Source organism: Perca flavescens, chromosome 18 (assembly GCF_004354835.1).
Source record: "Perca flavescens isolate YP-PL-M2 chromosome 18, PFLA_1.0, whole genome shotgun sequence".
Lineage (NCBI taxonomy): Eukaryota > Metazoa > Chordata > Actinopteri > Perciformes > Percidae > Perca > Perca flavescens.
This window is the reverse complement of record NC_041348.1, coordinates 27,094,405-27,114,943: the sequence shown is the minus strand read 5'-3', so window position 1 is coordinate 27,114,943 and position 20,539 is coordinate 27,094,405. Positions and strand designations below refer to the sequence as shown.

General features: G+C 39.6%; 1 protein-coding gene across 1 annotated transcript; it reads right to left on the bottom strand.

Annotated features, from left to right (window-relative positions):
- Positions 1–6: 6 nt before the first annotated feature.
- plg (plasminogen) lies at positions 7–12,220 on the bottom strand. Its single transcript, XM_028604960.1, has 19 exons — positions 12,172–12,220; positions 10,571–10,706; positions 10,359–10,465; positions 9,088–9,202; positions 8,856–8,995; positions 7,793–7,913; positions 7,528–7,646; positions 6,152–6,314; positions 5,904–6,028; positions 5,339–5,498; positions 5,003–5,196; positions 4,769–4,917; positions 4,523–4,616; positions 3,680–3,794; positions 2,938–3,012; positions 2,691–2,831; positions 1,906–2,012; positions 1,154–1,299; positions 7–408 (listed from the first exon to the last, which is right to left on the bottom strand). The coding sequence occupies exons 1-19, from the start codon at positions 12,218–12,220 to the stop codon at positions 247–249; spliced, it is 2,418 nt and encodes an 805-aa protein (XP_028460761.1). The 3' UTR covers positions 7–246.
- Positions 12,221–20,539: the final 8,319 nt, after the last annotated feature.

The window sequence follows — 20,539 nt, the reverse complement described above, 5'->3', positions numbered from 1 at the left end:
TACTTTATTTTGTATTAAGTTTTATTTTCAGTAAAACACACCTTTACAAACCAGGAACATGATCTGCTTCTTGTGTTTCCACCACAGGAACTATAACACCTGTTGATATCAGATAATACCAGACTACAAACTAAAGTAGATGTGTTGGAGCAGAACAGTACACACATATCAAAAATACTTTTAAAAACCACTCCGGTTACTTAATATGACTGGAGCTGTTGTGTATTTGTTCAAAGTGGATAGTTTTCAATTGGTTTTGATGGTTTGGTCGATCCAGTCGATAAACTTGGAGACTCGAGCATAGACGCCGGGTTTCATGGCATTGGCGCATCCCAGCCCCCATGATGTCACCCCCTGCAGGATGTATGTGTTCTGGGAAGAACACACCAGAGGGCCGCCGCTGTCACCCTGTAGGGAGAAAAAAAATGTTATGGCTTCCAGTTTCAACTGTTGTCTTCTAGCTAGTTGTCACTGTAGCCTGAACGACATGGGGGAAGTGCAAATTCAACCAAAACTGGCTATTTAATCAAGATTTCGCGGCATTGCTGTAACTGGTAAAAAAGGCTATGCATACGAGGCTCAGTGTACGTAATGCAAAATGTTTTTCAAAGTCGACACAATAGGAAAGAAGGCAGTCCTCAAGATCGTTCCTGGTCTCGATCGCATTTGTACTCGGTCGTGTCTCGGATAAAGAGGACTCTGGATTTTATTTTAAGACCACAACTGCAGAGATTTCGTTAAATTGCCTGTGCATTGTCTGATTTATGTCTCTGTGTTTAACTTGCAAATGCAACCAATAACTAATTTGGAATTTGTTACCGTAAACCCCCCCTCTCCCTGCCCCCTTTACACACACTCCCAAGAAGGTGAATGCAGGAGACAGGAGAAGAAGCTCTGGCTGTCTAATAAAAATCTGGTCTTGACTCAGTCTCGCCCTGCCTTAGTCTTGGTTTTGACCTGGTGTCAAACCCCTCAAAGTCTTGGTCTTGTCTCGGTCTCGATACGCTCTGGTCGTGGTGATGGTGGTCTTGACTAGATCACTGCGAGGCAGTGGAATCCCACATGCAGAGTGATAAAACACAAAATTGCCAGTGTGGTAAACAGCAATGCACAATGCTACACGTTTCCATAGCTTGTGGTTTTTTTTTCATACCTGGCAGCTGTCTGTGCCTCCCTCGATGTTTCCAGCACACATCTCGTGGTCTTTGACTCTGCCGTTCAGGTACGCTGGACGATTGCAGATCTTGTTCTCAATCACAGGGAAACCAGTTTCCTTCAGGACGCCATCACCTCCTGTACCTTTAACACACCTCCACAGAGTTACCCTGTTTATAGTTTTCCACAATATTTAGTGTATCTTAATTTGAAAAATTAAGATACTTTTAAAAAATGACCTCAAACTCAAAATGGTCCTTACAAAGATAGCAGTACAAGAATACACACAGACACACAGACACACACACACACACACACACACACACACACACACACACACACACACACATTCAGGTTTGTGGCACTATCTTTGTGGGGACCTGTCATTGACATAATGCATTCCCTAGCCCCTTACCCTAACCTTAACCGTCACAACTAAATGCCTAACCTTAACCCTTACCCTAACCTTAACCATAACCTAATTCTAACCCTAATCCTAAAACCAAGTCTTAACCCTCAAACAGCCCTTTAAACTTGTGGGGTCCAGCATTTTGTCCCCACAACGCTGTCCGGACCCCACAAGTATACTGGACTCACGGTCTTTGGACCCCACGAATATAGTTAAACAAGAACACACACTCACACACACACACACACACACACACACACACACACACACACACACACACACAGACACAGACACAGACACACACACACACACACACACACACACAACATACTGTGACATACCTTGAGTTTCACCCCATCCGGTAACATAACACTCGGTTCCACTGGGAACAATGTAGTCCTTATCTGGCAGACAGACTGGCATGACTTTGTCATTTATTAGTGCAGGGCTGAAAGCACACAAAACAACAGGGGTTGAAGAAGTACTTCAAAAATAGCAATACCACAGTGTAGAAATACTCTGTTACAAGTTAAAGTATTGTCACTTGAATAAAAGCACAAAAGTAATAGTAGGGCTGCTCCCTCTTAGTCGACTAATCGGTCATTTTGGTTTTAGTCAACTTTATCGTCGATTAGTCATGTTTTATGCTTTTTTCATGCTGAATGACTTATTTCCAAGAAACGTACGAGCACATCTCTGGTAAACACAAAAATTAAAGTGGTGCTTTTGCATGACTCTTTGCAGAGAAACTCAGATTTACAGATCTGTCGATTAAATCAACTAATCGATTAGTCGATACAGTTGCATGAGTGTTAGTCGACTAAGAATTTCTTTTATCTATTAGCATTAGCTAAGTATTAGCATCAAACTTTACTTAAAGTACTTTCAGAATGGCCCATTTCCAAATAATGTAGTGATTTCATTGGGTTACAATTACTCACTCAAGTAATTTGTACAAGTACCTTAAAATTGTACTTAAGTATAGTGCTTGATTAAATGTACTTTGCTTCATTCCACCGCTGAGTGCAATAGTGAGTAAAGGAAGGATAGTTGTTCTTATCAGTATTATTATTAGTAGTACTTGAACTTGTATTAGTATTAGTGGTAATAGGATGATGAGACTCACCTCTCCAGTTTGAGCAGAGCGATGTCAGCGCCGTTGGGTCCCATTATGAGTTTTTCCAGGTTCTTTTCTTGTTTCGACGGCTCATTGGCTCGCTCTGTGTTAACACCCATGATAACCTTGTAGGCACCTGGCCGTCTGGACCTACAGTACACACCGCATTTATAAAAACACACACTAGTTATCCAGTGGTTGTCTTATTAGAGGATTTAGTCTTTAGATGTCTAATGTTTTTAATCGTCTCTCTGACCTCTCCAGGCAGTGAGCTGCAGTCAGGACCCACTGGGGGTGAATCAGAGATCCTCCACAGAAATGAATTCCTGTACTGGTAGAAAGAGACCCGCAGAAATGTATTTAAGTAGTTCAGATATATCATGACATTTTTATATATCACCTTACCTAAATAGTTACGGATAGACACTGAGATGCGGCATCTTGTTTTCAAAAAAACATGGGAAACAATTAATATAAAATACTGTAACATATCAGTCAGAGACCATGCATGCTTTATTAAGGCGCATGGACGTATTAAGTATTACGCACTTACGCTTTACTACGAATGCATGCTTTAAATAGGTTTCACACACACACTTTAGTGCTGGCTACGCTACATTATATTACACATCAAAAATCAAACCAGTCTTGCTGAATATGTGACGTCACCTGTGCTAATACGTAAGAGGCACAAACTGAAGCTAGGTTATTGTTTGCATTAATAATAATAAAAAAAAGTTAAACCCAACATCACTTAAAGTTTTATTATTTTTTGCAAATGTTGTAGGTCCATTGGAATCTTATTTTTTTTGGGGGCGGGCTTTTTCCTTTATTAGATTGTTACAGTGGATAGACGGGAAAGTGGGGAGACAGAGGGGATGACACGCAGCAAAGTGCCGCAGGTCGGATTTGAACCCGGGCCGCTGCAAAGGACTCAGCCTACATGGGACGCACACTCTACTGGGTGAGCTAGATTGGAATCATATTGTTCTACTCACTTGGTCCGGAGGCTGATTTGCCAGGGCCACGAGTAAGCTTTTGACACGCAACCTCCCACAATCCGACCAAAACAACGCTTTGGTTTGGTGACTGGCGTCCCGCATTTCAATCCAGCTACAAAGAAAGTTCACAGTCATGAATTCTCACGAGGAGTGGCAGGCAAAAATCTAATTTCTTCAAATCTGTATCAGTTAACAAGTCTTAATGTTTACATGTGAGGCTGCTAGTGCTCATTACAAACAATCAAACAAAATTGTTGGATGCACAAAAAATTAGATTCTTAATATTAGTTGGGAAGGCACTGGGTGGCCAGAGCACTGTCAATTTGTTGTCACACCCATACAAAAACCGTTTCAATTCAATACAAAACAATTTTCAGGTTCTAGTGCATGTTGTGCATACACTTTTCATGTAAAACCACATGTATGACCCTGACCATAACCATAACCATTGCCTAATCCTAGTGCCCTTTAAGACGTTGGGGGCTTAAAACACCTTTAAACCACTTGTATTAGTGCAAAGGGCACTGCACCAGAGCCTTTTACCCAGCCAATTTTCAAATCTGAATTTAGAATCTGAACTGATGCAATCATTTGTTTTAAAGGGACTTCAGTGAACATTTTAGTGGCAAATAAACTAAACATGATAAATCAAGGGGATTGCCAAAATTAGTAGGATTCGTTCTCTGGGTATTGCATCGTTATTGTTTGCACCAAATTTAATGGCAATCCATGCCATGTTTTTTTTCATATATCACTCTGGACATATTTCACATCATGTATTGCCATTCCTCAAGCCACATAGCTAGAGTGGTTAGAAATACCATTAATTGGTCTACGTACCACAGTCGGGGATCTGACAGTAGTCCCATTTCTTGTTCCTGTCTGTAGTGTAGCACCAAGGACCATTCACGTCGCCATCTGGGTTTCTGCAGCTCTGACGGGGACACACATAGAGAGAATCAACGATTTAGGAACGTATATGATTTGCCAGCTTTTAACATGACTGTGGTCATCAGATCTGGAGCAAAATATTATCACTTCAAAAGTCTACAGCTCAAAATGATTCATACACGAACACACACTTACATTGCCCTCCAGACCCTTGTCGGGGTGAGTTTGTGTGGTGAAGCTGTTGTGTTGGTGAGGGAACTGGGCACTCCAGGCCTGGCAGGTCACGCCCAAAATGGTGATGGAGGTTGGACCCCGGTATGTATCTCCATTTCCAGTCTTACAGTCTAACGCAGCAACAGAGACAAATAAGTGGGAGAATAAAGGATGAAACAAGCTAAATATCTGACAAACAGAAAGTAAAAAAATTACCAATCTCTGTTGCGGTCTCTGTGGCAGTGGAGGAGGCCTCGGGATTTGAAGGTCTGCTTGTGGGTGTACCGCTGGCAGGTTTGGTGGGGCATTTCTCCAAGTTGCAGTACTCCCAACGGACTCCAGGCTCTGTAGTGTAACACCAAGGAGCTTTGTCTCCATCTGGGTTCCTGCACAGATTCCTCCTGAGGTCCCTGTTGAAAGAGAAAACCTGGAACTTCAGGACAGCAGGGGGCGTATAGTAACTTTATTTAAAAAAAAAAAAAAAAAAAAAAAAAGGTGTAAATCTGTATTTTTAAATATGAAATTTATCAGTAGACACTCTTTGATGCTCACGCGTTGGGGAAGTTCTGTGGAGTTTTTTGGTGGGTGTGAGGACTCATGGAGCTCCAGCTTTGACATCTCTTTCCACTGATGGTCTCTGATGTTACACCACGGTAACTCGTCCCGTCACCCTCATAACAATCTTCCTCCTCTGTGGGGATCAATGGCTCATCTGCAGCAAGAGACAGGAAACCAGGCCGATTTATTGATGCAATTTTCTGAGCAGCAAATGTGGAGTTCTATAACTCAGTGGGTCCCAAAGAGGGATGACACAATGACAGAATGTATGACTATTTTGTTCAGGGGTTTCATACACTTTCTGCAATGAAAGAAAGACTCTTGACAAAGGTCCACAGGGACTGAAATGTTCAGTTTCGACTGAATGGTGATGCTGTAGCAAGAGCAGACTGCAGGATTTTGAATTGTTCGAGTGTGTAAGTAAACATGTAGAAGCAAGACAGGGGCCCGTAGCATGAAATCTTATCAAACGCAGGTGTGTGGTGTAATTTGTGTCACTTTAGGGGTCCTTGACATGAAAAGGATTGGGAGCCACTGCTATTACTCATCACTGTTATACCTGGTGCGGCTGCATTCCCACAGCTCGGCACCTTACAGTACTCCCAGCGAGTTTCAGGATCAGTGGTGTAACACCAGGGCATCCTTTCATTGTCTGGGTTACGACAGTAGTTGCTATCCAGGCCTCTGACAAACAACAGACAGTAACAATGAATGAACACAGGTAAAAACCCAACGATAAAAGACCAAACGTCCCTCTTTTTTTTTTTTTTTTTTTAAACTAAAGTTTTCTGTTTCATTGGCTCTTACTTGCAGGGGTAGTTATCTGGCGAGCGGTTGTGTTTCTGTGGCGTCTGAGACGACCAGCTCTGGCACGTTTTCCCAGATTCCGTCACTGCAATCGTGCCTCGATACGCTTTCCCTTCACCGGTGGCACAGGTCAGCTCTGGGACGATGGCGGGAGGCTCGGATGCTGAGCATAGAAGATGAGACGGATTGGTTGTAGAACTCCAAAAAACAAGTAGTAAGTGTTAGTGTTTTAAACAATGTCAAAGTATGATGAAACTGATAAACATAACTGTAAAAATAGGAATGACTAAAAAGTTAAATGGTTGTGAATAATAAGGGAACATATCTGTGTAGTTGTGTTATTTTAAAAGCCTTTAAGGTGCGGCTAGGGCAACTTTTACCATAATTTATGACCTCTGTGCTTTAATTAAAATGGTTTTCATTATACTACAAGATACGATTACATTTTAATTTTGTGAAATAATCATCAAAATAATATAAGTAGTAGTAATAATATTTTCTTTTTTTCATCAGGTTCAGGGTGCAGGGTCAGTTTGCCAGTTCGTTGGTCCTGCAGCAGGAAGTGCTCAAAGGTACCTCGTCAGTTTAAAGGGTGAGTGTACTTATTTATTGACAGTTCTTAAAAGCTGCATTTATACTGGGCATGTTGCTTGTAAATGGGTTAAGACATACATTTTAGGTGTTACCATTGTGAAATATGGTACAGGTAAAGTAAATGCATTGAAATTAGCGATGCACTGAATCCAGGATTCGGCTTCAGATTTGGCCGAATATTGGGCTTTTTGACGGGGTTCGGTTTCTGCCAAACCTTAGAATTTTTCCCACCAAACCGAACCCTACGAGTAATGACGCCGCCATTGATTACGGGAAGGTGTATACGTAGGTGGACCGCTTAATGCAGTAGGCTGTGAGGAAGTAAAAATGGAACTCGTGAGCAGAAACAGTGTTGTTTGGCCGTACTTTCAGTCAAAAGAAGGCCATTCAAGTCCAGCTACATGTTCAATTTGCAATGCCGATTTGTCTCGTGTTGGTTAGGACCCTAAACAATCCACAACATCGCCGCTGTTAAAACATTTACGTATGAAACATCCGAAAGAATACGAGTTGTGTATGAAGGAATCTACAGACAGCAGCCAAAATGCAGCAACTTCAGGTACGGCAAAGGAAGGACAGTCACAGCTAAAAACTGGTGTTAACCAGGCGGCCATTACCAGCTTCATTCATTAATGTGTTTACTGTGTTAATGGACTGAGGATGTGAGTAGGATTCGGTATTCGGTTTCGGAATCGGCAGAATCTTAACCAGTGGTTTCGGTATTCGGCAGAACCCCAAAAATCTGGATTCGGTGCATCCCTAATTGAAATATGAGGACGTACTGCAGCGGGGTATGGAGCAGAAGTCCCATCGTTTGGACACACTGGTGGTGAAGCACCACGGTCGGGGGTCTCCATCGGGGTTTCTGCAGTAGTTCTCCTCAAGATACTTCTCTGGAAGACTAGAGAAAGCATAAATGGAATGGTAAAATAAATTGTTAGGAAAAAAAACAAAACATTTGTTAAATTTCCAGAATACGTATGTTAAATATGATCAAATCCTGCTTGTGGTTGATTGATAGCTTGATGTGCTGTTATGTGTTCTTACGCGCTGGGGCTGTAGCCATGGTTGTGAGGTTTCTGGGAGTCCCATCGTTGGCAGGTGAAGCCGTTTTCTGTGGTGGAGATTTTCCCCCTGTAGTCCTCACCGCTGCAGTGTATACACTCCTCTGTAAAGTAACACGCACAGTAGGGCTTCAACTAACTATTATTTTCATTGTCAATTAATCTGTTGATTATTTTCTCAATTAAAGGTGCAGTAGGTAAGCCTTATAAAAGTGACTTTCTGTCATATTTGCTGAAACTGACCCTATGTTCCAGTAGAACTACATGTAGCAGGTCGTTTAAAAAAAAAATCCAGCTCCTCTGGCACCACCTAGAGCCTGTAGTGTGATTTGCAAAAATCCACCACTCCAGGTTCAGATTCACCAATCAGGGCCGGGGGGTGTCTAACTGCGTGTCAATAACTGCTCAGACACACGCATTTCATAGCGTCCCCCCTCCCCCTTCCCCACGCACGAGCTGCAGATACGTTTCCTCCCCCCTCTTCACACACACTCTATCATGCACAGCTCTCCCTTGTGGGGGGAGGGGCTTAGGAGACCGTTTTGGGCTTTAGTGGAAACGGGTGAGGGACTGAGAAGTTGTCGATGTTCACATTTTTTGGCTAAGTCCTGGATCTTAACAATCCTACCTACAGTACCTTTAATCAATTAGCTTTGGGTCAATAAAATGTCAGAAAATGTCGATCAGTGTTTCCCAAAGCCTAAGGAGTGAAGAAATTTAAGCAAAAATATATTCACATTTAAGAAGCTGGAATCAGAGAATTTTTACTTATAGTGACAACTAATCGATTCATATTTGCAGCTCTAATGCACACACCCATCGCGCTACCCCTCTGCTATATTGGTCTACTGTGGAAACTTTTGACCAGTACAGTGCATTTTACACTTGAGCATAATTTGGACACTCAAATGAAATGGTGGGCCGAGACACAGTTGGCAATCATGAGAATAGGGAGTCATTTATGAAACCGCAATATTTTTTGTGTCTTGGCATCATTGATATCACACACAAACACACACAAAAACACGAAATAAATACAGGTTTACCAGTGCAGCTGGGTATACCGCAGTGTTCCCAGCGGGTGTTGATGTCGGTGGTGTAACACCAGGGTCCCCCGCTGTCTCCATCAGGGTTTCTACAGAAGTTAGACTCCAGGTCCGCTAGAGGATTGGCTTCCGGTGTGAAGCTGCAGCAGAAACATTGACAAAAATTTGATGAAAAGATATAAAAGGATACGATGGGATATGTAAAGTAACATGAATATACTTGACTATATACTTGGGCCTGTGCGGGTATTTGGCACCCCAATTCTGACAGTTCGTTCCTCTTTTTGTTTTGCTCTTTGTTCCTCTGTAATCTGATCCTACTCCATTGACACACTCCAGGAGGTAAACTAGACAAGACAAAAAAAAATACAGTCAACACCAAAGGACACTATCAGCATTGCATGCTTGCTCATTCAATAAAATCAGCCTACTATTTAGATGGAATGCGGGTTAACACATTCACTGCACTGCAGAGTACAGTAACCTCATTTGTATCTAGTGTACAGATTTATCAGATGATTCTTGGAGTGGATCATTTATCTAATCCCACTAAAGTGATGTTCCCCAAACTCAGTCACAGTAGTGTTCAACGTGAGTCACTTCTTCCCTGTGTTTGCAGACACAGTCCAAACATCACCGATCACGCAACATAGGCTAAACATTAACCACAATGTAATAGAGGTTAATATAAAAGTCCTGTATTCAAAACCTTACTTAAGTAAAAGTATGTATCCACAAAATGTACTTAAAGTATCAAAAATAAAAGTATTCATTGTGCAGTAAACTGTTCCCTGTCAGTGTTTTCCTGTTATATCTGGATTCATTTTTCTGGATTAATATTCCTGCAGCATTAACAGCAATTAATTAGGTGTATGTTGCATTTCACTGCTGTAGATGTTTAAGGTTGTGCTCATTTTAACTCCTTTCTATACTGTTGGGTAGTTTGATCTGCAGCAATGCATCAGATTCTTAAATATCATCATGTGTTTGTAGTGTCGCTGTCCTGTGAGAACCGCGTATCTCTGAAAACCTTTCATGGTGTCAGAAAAACAGCCCTGTTTTCACCTTTCATCCGAGAGGCTTTCTAAAGACTTCATTTAGCTGAAGAAGTAGGAGGATTTTCTCAAAAAAAACACTTCAGTTTATGACAAACATTCAACATCAACAAATCTGGAGATACATGGTTTTCACTGGAAAGGAAAGGGATGAAAAACTGCCATCTGAAAAGTAACTAAAACTGTCAGACAAATGTAGTGGAATAAAAAATTAAATATTTCCCTCTGAGGTGAAGTGGAGCAGAAGTAAAATGTTGCAAAAGTAAAGTAAAAGCACCTCGAATTTGTACAGGACTTGAGTAAATGTACTTAGTTACATTTCACCACTGTGTGCACTCTTTTAGATCTTTCAGTGTAAAATTCATAGGAGACAAAGAAAGGACACCATAGTATAATTTTTTTTTAAAGACTGGGCTACATATATGACTGAAAAGACAAAAGGACTTGCCTTCTTTTTCATACAATGCTGTGCTGCTTCTGCGCAGGATATTCTCTGTTTTAGAGTTTGCTGCTGCTGTCGAACACTCTTGGTCCTTTTCATTGTATATGAAAGACCTGTGAAAACACAGCAGGTGTCAGGTCGGGATGCTGAGCCTTGAATGTAAAAGTTATAATGTTGGTATTAATGTAAATGTTGTATTTTAAAAAGTGTGAACTTACCTGCATGTGAAGGATGCTTCAGCATTACATTTGTTGGCACATTCAGCCACAGTGTTTACCGAGTACTGTCTTCTCCGCAGCGAGAGGATCCATGCTCCTTCAGTTTTGGCGTATCCCTCCACCTCAGTACCACTAACTTAAATCAGAGACAAAACATTGTCAGATATACAGCCCATTAATTATCATTAATGTCAGCTGAGCTCAAATCTGGTTTCGGGGTTTTATATATTAGGTAAGACAGCAGTAGACCTTGCAAGTCATGATCTTTCATATTAAAGACTGATGTCTGTGTAAAATTAAAGATGAATTGTTAAAAAAGAAAATGTTCCTTTTGACATCTCCCTTCAAATATTCAGTAACTAAAGTACGGTGATACAGCAAAGTGGCAAGTATTTAATCAAGTCAAATAATAATTACTTATAAAAAAAAAAGGAATAAAATGTTTTTTTAACAACCTTCCTAAAATGATTTTTTGACAAAAATCATCTCCTCAAGAGTCAAGAATGTGACTTAGGCAATTTTACCAGCTTTTCAAAATGGCAGCCGCTTCAAGAAGAGCATTAATCTACCACTCTATCACTGAAGTTATTTCCATGATTCAGGGCTCGTCTCAACTTGGTAAGTGATGAGGTTTCTGTGCAAGTAAACACACTGATTGTTGCCAGAGTTGAAGGTTTAAAATGGCTTATGTCACAAAGGCATTTATTCCTCTCATGTTGCATAATTGACAGACATTGTTATTAGTATGTCAATAGTCATCTATTGTCATAACATTTTTGAGTGAAATTATTAATATATATATTCAGTATTTGGTTTGGTTTTTTGTGTTTTCTGAAAAACCTTAAAAAAAATGACTTAGGCCATTATTTTAGGAAGGTGACGATATATAACTAGAGTTCTCTGAGTGAAACTATCTCGAACGAGACACACTGTTGCCGTGTTAAAGAAAAACAACGCGATTCATAATAACGCTGCGTTATTAGCTGTATCGTCATACGTCAGGTGCGCCAGTGTGGGAATGTTGCCACAGAAACCAGACACCACAACTCATGTACACTTTTACAGCTTTTCCTGCCAGAATAGGCTTAATCCGCAAACAAAACCGTACCGAAATTATGTACTCATTATGCAGAAGGCCTAGAAACTCATAAATATTATATCACTGTGCTCATCACTTAAGTACATTACTTTAGTAAATGTACTTAGTTACATTCCATCACTGTCAAGCATTAAGTGGTCTCTGAGATGTAATATAAACAGTCAAATTTTGCAAGAATCTGATAATATTAAAATTGTTGTCACTCCTTTAGATTATTTTCAACTTGTCTCTGCTTCCCATCGTTTGGGGCTGCCTCTAAACTGTGTACACTAAGTGTGAAAACATCAAAGTGAACAAAATCTGTCTGTTAACACATCCTGGCTTGATTGAATGATGCAAATAGTATTGAAAGAACATGTTTGATCAACTTGGAGAGGGTTTATCCTGATGAGGTACTTTCACAGTGAAGTAAAGCATTGTCCATCTTACTTTTTTAAAAATATTTTATTTCATTAAATCATTGTAGAACCATTCATGATTATCGTTCAAAGATATATCTTACCGGTGCAGACCAGGGCTCCCAAGAGGAAAGCTACTTTGCACAGGTCCATGGCGAGGCCGTTACACTAGCAGCTCATAGTCGACAAAGTCACAGAGGAACCTCCTAGTATGTGATTGGGCTCTTCTAATATTTTAGGAAGATAAATAGGACAGCTGAATTATTAGTCAATCATTGGCCCGACAAGGACGGCAAAAGAGCCACAGGTCAAAAACGTATGTGGGAAATTCTGAAGCATTGCGATGTCACAACGTTTCATCCTCTCAGTTAAAAGTTATATATAGTTGTAAATATTGAAGAATTCTACCATCTGTTTATTTCTTACCTTCTTCTGCTTATGGAAATGCACCAACAGGGCTCTGGAACTTTTCTGTAGCTGCAATACATTTAAGGGAGCCTGCTCATGAACTTTGACCAATTTTGATCTCTTGTGTGCTTTTGTTTTCTTATCAGCATGCCAATTCTTTCTCTTAATCATGTCACGGGAATTTGGGTCCAATCCTGACAGCGCCTGTATATCCTGTGTGGCGTTAAAATTTTCATTATAATAATGGTAATGTGTGTGTTAAAATATTATGTTATAAAGACTTAATTCTCATTCTATTGGTAAATAAGTGTACTCTAAATCAATATGTATAGTTAATATTCAGCTAAAAAGGGGACCAATGTCCTCAACTGCAAACATGTGATTACAAAACAACATACTTTAGACAGTTCAGGGTTTTAGTGCCAAGTAACTTTTCAACTCTGGGCAATTCTGCCTCCGGCCAGCCATTTAATATCAAATTCCTGACCAAGTTATTGAGTTTTCTATTTATATCAGCTCCTTAAGGAGGCTCTTTGATTGATGTGTCTGCATAATAAGTACTTTTTTATTTTGGTACCTTAGTACTAGATCTTTGCTGATGATCCTTTATCTGCTTATTTATTTTTAATTGCAAGACATTAACATGTAATGGAGTGTCTGCGTTTTGGTATTCCTCTTTCTACTCAAGAAAAGGAGCTGGATTCTTTTTCCACCAAGAAAGATGATCGAACATGACCAAGCAATGTAATATATATATATATATATATATATATATATATATATATATAGTAACTTGGAATTGTACCCATATTTTATATATATATATATATATATATATATATATATATATATATATATATATATATATATATATAAAAATATGGGTACAATTCCAAGCTACTTAATTAAATCAATCCTAAAAAAGTATGTTTATACATTAAAGTCTTCCAAAGAGACAGTTGTCACTGGTCACCATGTATATTATGCTTCACATTTAGTGTACAGTTGTACAATCCAAATTAAATCAGCAACAATTACAGGTATCTCTCTCTCAATTCAATTCAAGTTGCTTTATTGGCATGAATGTCAGAAATAACAATATTGCCAAAGAGTAAACTAAAATGTATACATTTAAAAAATAAAAACAGGAAAGCAACAACAGTATATCAATATACAGTAAAATCGCTAGTGTCAAATGTAAGAAAGAAAACAAAGACAAAAGCAAAAAAAAAAAACATGAAGCAGAGGACTAAATGAGAAGGCAGAGTAAAACGTGTTGTTGTGCTGGTTGTCTCTTAGGCTGTGACATGCACTCACATATCTCACTGCTTCTACAGCGCTCACACTATTTTCTCCAAATAGATGTTGCATTTTTGTTGTCAGAGAGTATATCAAAATGTGGGAGTTTACATTTCATTTTGGTAGGGAACTGAGTTCTGATGTCAGTATATGTGTGCTACATTGAAGCATGAAGTGTTGCTCTGTCTCCACCTGTCTCTGTGGACAGAGCTGACACAGCCTGTCTTCTTGAGGCAGCCAGGTCTGTCTGTAGCAGCCGGTTTCCACAGTCCACTCAGCCTGGACCTGCTCAGAGTCTTTCAGAGTCTGTGGTCACGTATGGTGCTCAAGTATTCAGCTACTGTGTACTCTCGGTTTAGGGCTAGGTAACAATCCATTTTGCTTTGACGTTTAGTAGTGTCTTTCCAATGGGTCATGTATTTCTGTTTTTGTCTGCAGATGATCTGGTTGGACCGGATGGTTTGGGTGTCCTGAGGTTCTGGGGGCTGTGAGGTGAGGGAGCTGAGGGACAGGGCTAGCTGACTGATTGATTATGATTCATATATAGTATGTACTCTCTGTTTTTTTCTCAGTTAGGTAGCTGGTGGGTTGTTCTTGAGGTGATGGAGGCTTTACTTGTCCAGATTGGAAGGTGAAAGGGGTGGCTACTTAGTCCTTATTGTTAAATTTGCGACAACAACAAAAAACAATAGAAGGGCACTTGGACAGCGCAGTCATGTTCTGTGATGTCTCTATCACCTGTCAGGTTGCAGGCCCCATGTTAGGCTAGTTCTTGCTTCAACAACTATAAAAAAAATAGGCATATGGGTTTCTTTAAATTCAATCTGAACAAATGACAACCCATGTAATACCTCATCATGGCCTGCAGAGGGTGCTGTTGATGACCAACCCCCTCATTGTTACTGCACGTGAAAGGAAGGTGAGGACAAATGGATGAATGGGAGAAGTCGATTATGTAGTGTCAAGGATGGGAAGTGTAATAGAGCTATTGATGATGATAGTCACAATTACAATCAGCTGTTCAGATTTGGTTTATGATTTGTGCTCAATAGGCCACAGTACTGAATGGCTATCACACAGCATGATGACATCTGATGGGTCAGCTGGTTCAAGGGACTCAGGCGTACCTCTACAATTTTCAATGTAATTATTGTTAAAGAATAAAAAAAAGTTTTATCCTCACATTTGTTCTGCCTATGTCAATGTGCAGCTACTAAAATTTCATCTATTCAAAGTTCACACAAAAAGAAGAAGTCAAAAAAAAAGTGTATGTATGATTTGTAGCTTGACATTGTTCTATTTTAATTAAACCAGGAGCAGGGACAGTACAGGGTGAGAACACATCTCATATGACTCTTTGCTTAGCTTAATTAGAACTATAAAATATAGTTTTTATCTTCTAAAAGTACATTTTATCTCAAAACCAAGGTCAAAGGAGACCAAACCAGGGATTATTTAATGTGAATACATTGTTGGCATACTGTATGGTTGGATGTGAGAGACATAGTCAAGGTAATGTTACAAAATGATTGTATGTAGGTCTAAATTATTTGTGTGCAAATTCACTGGCCCTACTTTGTTCAAAATTGTTCTGCGAATGTAGTTCAAAGGGGTCTTAAAACTCTTAGATAATTTTACTGAATGCAAAATCCTTTCAACAGACTTTTAATGGACTCTTCAGTAACCTTTTAAAGTAATACTTCCATCCCCTTGTCCATTTTCTAAACAAAAGCGGAGGCGATGTTCTGAGAAACATTTTGTGATGTTCCTACTTTCAGCGTTAATAACACATCTAATTGTTTCTGTGAGAGACTCTGGCCCTCATTTATCAACCTAACGTAGAAACCAGCGCAGATATGAGCGCAGAAATCATCTTACGACAGGCTTCACGTGGGATTCATGAAAAGTTCGTATCATACCAATCCGAGCGTAAGAATGGTCGTACATTGATAAATGCGGCGGCTGGAAACGAACGTCATTTAAATATCACGCCCCAATATATTCTGGGTTTTGAGGCCTTGCCCCTACGATTTACGACCTGGCGAGACGTAATCCGGCTGAGAAGCGGAACTTTTCAGAGGTGGAGATTGAAACCCTGATATCTCCGGTTCATTTGCACTAACGTGTGTACTATTTGGCAGCCTGAAAACTGTTATTAAAGGCTGTAAAAAGAATGCGGGATGAAAAGAGATCACTGATGCGGTCAACAGTGTTGCCGTAGTAACTCGGACTCCAGCTGAAGTTTAGCCTATTTAATTTATACATCCTTGACACATTTTCTATAGTCTTAATAGTAATATACAGGCTTCTATTGCAATCTATTAGGCCTACATGGTGTACCTATATTTAAATAAACACACGGTAGCGGAGTTTATGCAGTGTCTTTTATTTTACTCGTGTTCGTCGGAACGAGGCAACAGCTGAGGGAGAGCGCGTGTCCTCCCGTGCTGGACCCTGTCTCCTGACAGCAGAGGGGCTGGAAAAACAAGCCAAAATAACTTGGTCAATGGCGGAAATAAATCATTCACTTGAAAGAGAAACAAAAATCTGAAGAATAAATAAAAATGTTGTGCATTGTCATGTTTCCTGTATTGAATATCATTGCCAAACATAACACTATAGGCTACCTTTTAAAAGTGAGGAATAATATCCTGTCTCCTTCATATAGCCCTCAGTTGGGGCTGTTCTGGACACTGCTCTCTGGGCATCGGGTCATCTGGCTCCATCGCTACATTTATGGCACCGTGTCTTCCTGTGCGATGTTGTGCAGAACCCAACAGGCTAAAACAATGTTGCAGACCGGCGCATAGAGGTCTTCTAAAAGAGCCAGATCTATGGAGTTATATTCCTATCTTTATTCAAGAGCGCATTCTTTAAATTTGAGAGCATTTCTCACTGATATTACGTTCAGATTTTGTAATAATTTCCCTCAAAACCTTGCTCTCACACTCAAATGGTCATACTCAAACTTTGTGCTCGGACTCAGATATGTTGTTCTGTGGACAGATTTCCTGCTCTCAGCTTTGAACCTTCTCCTCGCACTCAGCCTGATTCTGCGCGCTTGCAAATCTGCTGCTCTCGGATCTCTCCTGCGCGCTTGGAGTTTTCTGTGTTACAACACTATCAAAATTCATCAACCAATAGAATGCCAGGTGTAGTGTTGACCAATGAAATGATGCCTGCCTCGTTGAGGGTGCGTTCGTTTTAAGTGAGAACATCCGTTGCGGCCGGCTCCTATGTAACCATGGGTCTGTAACCCAAGTTTATTTAACCCCGCCGTCCATCGCTTTATTATTAGTATATGTCAATAATATGCACAGAATGGTCGACGGTCTTTCACCTGCACCCATCAGGAAACGGGAGAAAGCTTTGAAGTGGGACATATCAAGTTACGTAGCTACACAACTATGAGGTGAGTAACATAAATTAAGCACATAGCATATGGCGCTAGCCTAGCTTGATGTCTGTAAACAAATAGCTTTTCTTTAAATCAGTAGTTTAGCTAGCTAGATTGAACGACATATGACGGACAGTATGTGTGTATTTACAACTGGTATTTAATGACCCCACTTTGTAAATTTTCCTCGTTTGGTTAACCATGTTCCTGGGGATTTGGCTAATTTCAGACATGTTAGAGGCAATTGTAAAACCTAAACTGTAATATAACTGAAAAACAAAAGAAACTGGATTGTTTGTATTAGTTTTTACATCACTGTTGCATGTTTTTCAGATGTTCTAAATTCTTATAACATTATTTTAACAATAACATTCATATATATATATATATATCTGTATAGAAAGTTGTAAGTACAATTCCACTCCTATAATAAAACACTATTTAAAATAGCAGTTATTTATTTTTACCCTTATGAAATCAATACAAAGCAAATTGAACAGAAAAAAAACAAGTATTTTGTTTCAGTTTCCCTTCTTCCAGGTGGGGCTGAAGTACCCCTGTTGAGCTGCACCGTGTGCATGGACCAGTGTTGTACAACCACACTACTGTGTTGTTCCAGTCAGTACATTACTCCAAACGCAAAATCCCATTGGTTCCCCCTGTACTCACCTGTGTGCAGAGGGCAGGCATTAGGGGCACAAACCAAGTACGTTGGCAAGTCTGATAATAATTTAATTGTAAAATCATGTTACATACACTAATCATTTCTTTCTTGCTTAAATTCACAGGGTGCACAACAAGGCCCAAGAGAGACCATTACTGTGATGTCCACACATCAAAGGAAATAAGAGAAGGTAAGGTAAGATAGTAATGATGTTAAAGAAAGCTATGTACACCTAATACCTTATGTGTTGATGTCTATGAATTTGTTTTAAATAGGAGCACACTATACAAAGACAACAGTGGAGAGTTGCTGGATCGGTCTGTCCTCAAAGTGCCAGAGATCTACAAGGACTTCACCCTTTTCTGCACCATCACCTGCATAATCCAAGCGATAAAAGAGAGAACAAACTATTTTGTTCTCTGCTTACATGAATAGGTGCCTGTAATGTCTGCACACATAAACAATCAATTAATAAATGTTAAGTATCACTGATATTTCTTAAATCATTGTGGTTTTTCAGAGCAATAAGATTATTAAAGCCATGGTCATACTTGCAACAAATTAAAACTCTTATCAAGGCAAATAGGTTTTTCATTTTCTGTAATCTAAATCTAAAAACAGTATAATTAAATTTACCAGAGTGGACACTTGCTGGTTGTTAAACAGCTTTAATTTACCTTGTCAAAAACAATAAGTAATTCATAACCAACTGCACAATATTTGACACAAAACCTAAAAAGCGTATGGTTCATACTCCTGTGAAGCAGTACACTGCCTGTAGGATTTACTGTAGCAGGAACATTGATATTGGCAAACTGATGACCAAGGTACAGGTGAGTTTGTGAGCAGGGTTATGATATTAACTAAAATAAAGATAAGATAAGCCTAGTGTTCACAAGAGGGATAATTCAGGTATTGCGACACAAGTTATAGAATAATTGAATTAAATAGGAGGTATATATAACTAGCAGAAAATAAATTAACTAAACAAGAGCAATTAAGGCAAAGTTATGAGGTAGTAGCAAGCTAAAGTGACGTATAATCAATAGCAGTGAGTCACATCAACAGTGTACACCAGAATAATATATACTGTGATTAAGTAATGATACTTAGTGTTGTCTGTAGACTACTAATATAACAAAACCGAAAAATAATATAGTGTACGATGCAGTATGGAGAACAACCGAATCCCATACGACCCCAAGAGACTTTAATTGCAGCTGTTGATGTTGCAGATGGTTGTAGTCTGTGGCCAGTCATACAGTAGGTAGATCTGGAGCAGCAGGGTGACTTCTAGCTTTCATGGGCTGGTGATAAGACTCTGCTGCTATGATGCAGCATTGGTCGAGCCCTTCATTCTCAACTGGAAGAAAAGAAAAGAAAATGCTTGTTTTTTCTGTTCAGTTTGCTTTGTATTCATTAAAAAAAACTGCTATTTAAGGAGCAAATTATTCTAGATCTGTTTTTATTATAGTGATAACATTGTACTTAACATTACAACGTTTTATACAGACTGATATGAATCCATCATTTTCAAACTAATGTTATATGAAGAAATGAAAACTAAATTCTGATGAACAACACACAACAGTGATGCAAAAACAAACACAAACAATCCAGTTTCTGGTGTTCTTTCAGTTATATTACAGTTTAGGTTTTACTATTGGCTCTAACATTAAATTGGCAAAATCTCCAGGAAGGAGAGGTTAACCAAAGGTTAACCAAACGAGGAAAAATACACATACTGTCGGTCATATGTTGTTCAATCTAGCTAAACTATGAAGAAAATCTATTTGTTTACGGACATCAAGCTAGGCTGTATGTTAGCATGTCTGAAATTAGCCAAATCCCCAGGAACATGGTTAACCAAACGAGGACAAATTACAAAGTGGGGTCATTAAATACCAGTTGTAAATACACACATACTGTCCGTCATACAGTATGTCGTTCAATCTATCTAGCTAGCTAAACTACCGATATAAAGAAAAGCTATTTGTTTACGGACATCAAGCTAGGCTAGCTATGGCTAGCGCCATATGCTATGTGCTTAATTTATGTTACTCACCTCATAGTTGTGTAGCTACGTAACTTGATATGTCCCACTTCAAAGCTTTCTCCCGTTTCCTGATGGGTGCAGGTGAAAGACTGTCGACCATTCTGTGCATATTATTGACATATACTAATAATAAAGCGATGGACGGCATTGTTAAATAAACTTGGGTTACAGACCCATGGTTACATAGGAGCCGGCCGCAATGGATGTTCTCACTTAAAACGAACGCACCCTCAACGAGGCAGGCATCATTTCATTGGTCAACACTACACCTGGCATTCTATTGGTTGATGAATTTTGATAGTGTTGTAACACAGAAAACTCCAAGCGCGCAGGAGAGATCCGAGAGCAGCAGATTTGCAAGCGCGCAGAATCAGGCTGAGTGCGAGGAGAAGGTTCAAAGCTGAGAGCAGGAAATCTGTCCACAGAACAACATATCTGAGTCCGAGCACAAAGTTTGAGTTCGAGCATGACCATTTGAGTGTGAGAGCAAGGTTTTGAGGGAAATTATTACAAAATCTGAACGTAATATCAGTGAGAAATGCTCTCAAATTGAAAGAATGCGCTCTTGAATAAAGATAGGAATATAACTCCATACAGATGTGCCATTGCTGATACGTGATCAACTGATGACTTCTCCTTCTCCTGTTA

Coding starts and splice junctions, on each gene's coding strand:
- plg (XM_028604960.1), bottom strand. CDS start 12,220: ATGGACCTGTGCAAAGTAGCTTTCCTCTTGGGAGCCCTGGTCTGCACC. Junction 8,996..9,087: donor AAATACCCGCACAGGCCCAA/GTATATAGTCAA, acceptor TTTCTGCTGCAG/CTTCACACCGGAAGCCAATC. Junction 6,029..6,151: donor CCAGATAACTACCCCTGCAA/GTAAGAGCCAAT, acceptor GTTGTTTGTCAG/AGGCCTGGATAGCAACTACT.